This window comes from Neophocaena asiaeorientalis, unplaced genomic scaffold (assembly GCF_003031525.2).
Source record: "Neophocaena asiaeorientalis asiaeorientalis breed wild unplaced genomic scaffold, Neophocaena_asiaeorientalis_V1.1 scaffold757, whole genome shotgun sequence".
Classification (NCBI taxonomy): Eukaryota; Metazoa; Chordata; class Mammalia; order Artiodactyla; family Phocoenidae; genus Neophocaena; species Neophocaena asiaeorientalis.
Window position 1 is genome coordinate 415,287 of NW_020172686.1, and position 5,277 is coordinate 420,563.

At 62.3% G+C, this 5,277-nt stretch overlaps 1 protein-coding gene across 1 annotated transcript in view; it reads left to right on the forward strand.

Annotated features, from left to right (window-relative positions):
* The window catches only part of EP400 (E1A binding protein p400), a 116,694-nt gene that overhangs the window by 88,435 nt on the left and 22,982 nt on the right, over nucleotides 1-5,277 (forward strand). The window contains exons 39-44 of the mRNA XM_024739910.1: nucleotides 95-336; nucleotides 449-622; nucleotides 1,841-1,977; nucleotides 2,112-2,168; nucleotides 4,982-5,060; nucleotides 5,180-5,277. Of these exons, the coding sequence (XP_024595678.1) occupies nucleotides 95-336; nucleotides 449-622; nucleotides 1,841-1,977; nucleotides 2,112-2,168; nucleotides 4,982-5,060; nucleotides 5,180-5,277 (787 nt within the window). The remainder of the gene's footprint in view (nucleotides 1-94; nucleotides 337-448; nucleotides 623-1,840; nucleotides 1,978-2,111; nucleotides 2,169-4,981; nucleotides 5,061-5,179) is intronic.

Below are 5,277 nucleotides of genomic sequence, written 5' to 3' on the forward strand. Positions count from 1 at the left end.
TTCGGCGCTCCCAGTGGCCTCGGTAATCCTCCTCCGCGGCCCTGCTGCCCCCCTTCCCCGCCGACCTGCTGGCTGAAGCAGCCTCTCCGTGCAGCCGCAGGCAGGAAGAAGAAGCAGCGTCACGGGGAGGCCGTGGTGCCCCCGCGGTCACTGTTCGACCGCGCGACGCCCGGCATGTTGAAGATCCGCCGAGAGGGGAAGGAGCAGAAGAAGAACATCCTGTTGAAGCAGCAGACACAGTTCGCCAAGCCTCTGCCCACTTTTGCCAAACCAGCCGCCGAGTCTGGTCCCGACAACCCGGAGTGGCTCATCAGCGAGGACTGGGCGCTGCTGCAGGTGAGTCCTGGGCCTCGGCCTGGGCCGGCCGCGTCCTCAGGGCCCTTGGGAGGGCGGGGAAGCCGCTGACGCGCAGCACCTTGACCCGCGGCGCCTGACCTTGGTCCTCCAGGCCGTGAAGCAGCTGCTCGAGCTGCCGCTCAACCTCACAGTCGTGTCCCCGGCCCACACGCCCAACTGGGACCTCGTCAGCGACGTCGTCAACTCCTGCAGCCGCATCTACCGCTCCTCCAAGCAGTGCCGGAACCGCTATGAGAACGTGCTCATCCCGAGGGAGGAGGGGAAGGTGAGGCCCCCCTTCCTGCGGGGCACGCAGCTCGGTGAGGGGGAGGGAGGGGCGCGGGGTGCTGGGCGCGGCCCTGAGCTGGGGCAGACACAGTCCCAGTCCCCGTTCCCGCCGGCCGGAGTCCCTGCGCCGAGATCTTGCCCGACAGAGAGCATCCGCGCTGCTGCGTCATTTGGAAGATTCTGTGTGCTGTCTGTCTGTGGCCCGGCGCCGTCCTAGCGCTTCGTCCCCCCTCCCGGGTTGGGTGTGTAGACGGGCATGGCTCTGTGCTGTTAGCTTCATCGAAGGAGGGCCTGTCGGTGCCTCCCCCTTCGTGTATCACTGTGCTTTCCCGGGGCCTTGGCCACTGCAGCGGTTTGACAGGCGCTAGACACTCTGGTCCCAGCCGCGGGCATCAGAGACTCCGAGTGCAGAACAGCCGAGTACATGGTTTCTGTCATCAGGAGGCCACCTGCGGGGCAGCCAGACCCCTCGAGTCCGCGTGGCTGCTGAGGAGGTCTCCAGGGCATTGCCTTTCCTCGTCTCCCTTGAGCTGCATTTGTCTCTTTCCATTCCTCCGTCTGCTCTGTCCCCGCCTTGCTGCCTCTCAGCTCCTCGCCTGTCCTCAGGAGGGTGTCTGTGGCCTCCATGCAGAAAGCCTCGGCACGCGGCGTCGGGCTGGCGTGTACCTGTGGCCGGCGCCCAGTCATAGAGTGGGAGCGATGACCGCGTCTCCCGCCTGGGACGGGCCAGGGCATGCGTGGCAGCGGCAGACATCCTGGGCTTTGATGAAGTTTGCTCCTGGGTTCCTAATTCATGGAAATTACTTACTTTGTTTCTATAAGCACGCTTTAACGAATCTTGGTTTTCATTTTTCTAAAAACAGTTGTCTCCAAACTGGGGGACAGCCGCCACTTGGTGCCCCGGGGCCGACCAGGGTGAAGGCGCGCTGGCTGCGGGCCGCTGGCTGTGTCAACCCGGCCACTCGGCCTCACTGCTGTCTGCCAAGCTGGAGGCGGGACGGGCGGGAACGCGTAGCCCAGGCTGGGAGTGTGTTTGCGGTCGGTGGACGACGGCCACTATGTCGTTGCTGTTCCATCTGTGTTGAGTCTCAGAGAGAAGGGTGGGAAGAAGGGACTCATTGTTTAAGCCGGGGATTTCACGTTAGACCTCCCAGTCGGGGACCCTGTTCACAGGGTCGGCATCTGACCCTGCTGTGCCACCCCCATCCTGTTTCAGAGTAAGAACAACCGTCCTCTGCGCACGGGCCAGATGTACGCTCAGGACGAGAACGCCACGCACACCCAGCTGTACACGAGCCACTTTGACCTGATGAAGATGACTGCGGGCAAGAGGAGCCCCCCCATCAAGCCTCTGTACGCGGCCCGCGCCCCTGCGCCAGCTCCGTGGGGTCGGGGGCTTGGTTTCCTCTGTGTGTCCTTGGCCTTCCCTTCCTTCTTCAGTGCCTTGTCCTCTCTTCAGTAATCCTCTCTCTCTCTGTGTGTTACAGGCTTGGCATGAATCCCTTTCAGAAAAACCCCAAGCACGCTTCCGTGTTGGCAGAAAGGTATTTCTGTATGTGTGACACAGTTTTCATCATTTGAAATGATTTCATTTTAATGTTTTCTTAAACCCTACAAGTTCAGTGAATTGTGCGAATAGCGTGTCCAGCCATCAGCTGGGGGTGGTGTCGAGGTGAGGCGGGCCGGGCACACCCGTGTCCCCGTTCACGGGACGGGGTGTCCTGCCTGCAGTCTGACAGTGTCACAGCGGCTGTGCCACCTCTCAGCTGGCATACGTCTGCTTGGCCCCGCCCTAGAAATGTACCCAGTTGACCGGGGTTGGGGGTGGGGGTGAGTGTTCTTTTTATTTATTTATTCATTTATTTATTTATTTAATTTATTTATAGCTCCGTTGGGTCTTTGTTGCTGCATGTGGGCTTTCTCTAGCTGCAGTGCATGGGCTTCTCGTTGTGGTGGTTTCTCTTGTGGAGCACAGGCTCTAGGCGCGTGGGCTTCTGTAGTTGCAGCATGCAGGCCCAGCAGTTGTGGCTCGCGGGCTCTAGAGCACAGGCTCAGCAGTTATGGCGCACGGGCTTAGTTGCTCCACGGCATGTGGGATCTTCCCGGACCAGGGCTCGAACCCATGTCCCCTGCGTTGGCAGGCGGGTTCTCAACCACTGTGCCACCAGGGAAGACCTGGGGTGAGTGTTCTTGCCTTGAAATTTTGCAAAGGAAGAAAAATGACTGGGTAGATGGGTAGAGAGATGGGTAGGTGTGAGAGAGCAGACAGAGGGAAAGAGAACTGTACGGTTTGAGTTGCTCGGCACATGGGTGTTTGCTATAAAATCCCTGCAACTTCCTGCATGTTTGCCTTTTTCTAATAAAATATCGGGGAAAAACACATGTTCAGATGGAGCCCGTTGCTCCTCTGGCTCAAGCCTTCCTCGTCACCAGGTAGGTTTTGCAGATACCGCCTGACACGGGCCTGTGCCTGCTGAGGGCCCCCCGGCCGCACCAAGGACCAAGGCCTGTGCTGCCCTCCCGCTCCGTGCACCCCGGCCTCCACGGCCTGCTCCTCCGCCTGGCGGCTGGCTCGGCCTTGCGGGTCGCTCCATCTGGGACCGTCTGTCTGGACCCGTCGGCCCCCCGCCAGGCCCTCCCTCACACATCACCTTCTCCTCGTTGGTACTCGTGCCCCAGCCCCTCTCTGTGTTTCTTCCTGGAGCAGATCATCTTTGCATTTTTACTTGACTCCTTCAGCATCTTGCATGAGCTCCGTGGACGTAGGGGTTCTAGAGGCTAGAGGCGCAGAGCACATGTTCCGTATGTGTGTATTGATCGAATTGATGATGATTTCATTAATTGGTTTTCTTAACAAGAAAAACAGGCCGGGCCGGGGTTCAGCAGTGAACGAGGCGGGCCCAGTCCTGCCCTCCTGTTTCTCTCGCACAAGACACAGACTCTGAGTAATCCTTACGGAGGGCGAGGATTCATCCTGAAGGGGAACAGAACCTAGCCTGGCTGAGCTGGGGAGAACGGGGCGGGTGCGAGAAGGGACACTTGTTCCTCCGAGTGAGGGCCGGCGGGTGGGAAGGCACGGAGGGCAGGGTGGGCGAATAGAAGGCTGGCCTGCAGGATGCGAGGGAGGAGGTCTGGGGATGGTGCCACCACGGCGGGGAGCAGGGCAGCGCAGGGGTGGCCCGCAGTTTGGGCGGAAGCAGGGGTGGTGTGAGGCCGATCAGAGTGAGCTGGAGAGAGGCTGCAAGGTGAATGCAGGCCTGGAGGGCATCTCGGTGGCTCAGTTTTGTTTTTGTGTGTCTGACGCCAGTGGGAGAGGTTGGCAGACAGGATGAGGGTGGAGCCGGGCTGGCCTTGGCCACATGCAGGCCAGGTGTGCCGAGGGGTTGTCTCTAGGTAGTGGCCAGGGTCAGGGTCTGTAAGCAGTGGGAGGCCAGGCCGTGTGTCCTGGGAGGGAGCTGGATGTGGAGCAGGGACCGCTGCGGCGGCTGGACCGTCGCCATGCCCAGCGGTTGAATTCCCCCCGGTGGTGGAGGCCTGGGGCAGACGGAGTGGGGAGTGCGCTGAGGCTGTGGCTTTACCACCAGGCGTGATGGAGAGACACGGGGTGAGGGGGGCCAGCATGCGAATATGGGGGCGGCAGGGTGGGTTGCAGGAGTTCCTCGAGGGGTTGGGGGACTGAGTGGACTGACGTGGGCAAGGTCAGAGAATGGGAGAGGACGCACTGCGTGAGCTAGGGCACATGACGCGGGAGGGCTGGTGTCCAGAGGGGCCAGACAAGCGCAGCAGCGGCACCTGCGCCGCCCCGAAATGCAGAGGCGGCACACGAGGGCAGAGCCAGCCTCCCCGCGGCAGGACTCAAGGCTGGTGGGTGACCGTCAGCCCAGGAGCCCCTGGAAGCAAGGGTTCTGTGAGAGGCTGCGGAGGGCTGTGGGCCGCTCACGGCACCGGGCGGGTGGCCGGCTGCTCTCCGCGGGGCGAGGGCTGGCGCTCAGTGCAGGCGGGGGCAGGCCTGGCTGTGGGGGCTGGGGCGGTTGGTTTGCAGTGAGGAGCACGGCGCCAAGGGGCTTTCTTGCCCCACGTGTTCGGGGACGCATGGTATCCAGGCACCGTGCCAAGTGCCACTGCTGCAGGGGACCGGGCCCGGGCCCGCCTCTGGCAGGTGGTCCTTGTTGCGAGGGAGTGGGAGCCGCCGTGGTCTAGGGCAGACTGGCAGCCTCTCCTCTCCAGGGCCGAGCCGCTCGGGCCCCGGCCTTGGCGCCCCGGCACTCGGCGTCATCAGAAATGAGGACTTTGGATTTCTAGCGCGTTTGTCTACTTAGAACTTGCAGTTTATTTCTCGTTTTTCCCTTGTCTTTAGTGGAATCAACTACGACAAACCCCTGCCTCCTATTCAGGTCGCATCCCTCCGGGCGGAGCGCATCGCCAAGGAAAAAAAGGTGTGTGTGGTACAGCGGGCGGCGGGAGGGCCGCGAGGGGGACCAGGGGCCGGGGGCCAGGGGTCCCCCCCCCACCGGGCCAGCTCCTCCACACGGCTCCATTCCCTCCTGCCCCGTAGGCGCTGGCCGACCAGCAGAAGGCGCAGCAGCCGCCCGTGGCACAGCCGCCGCCACCACCGCCGCCGCCGCAGCCGCAGCCACCGCCACCGCAGCAACC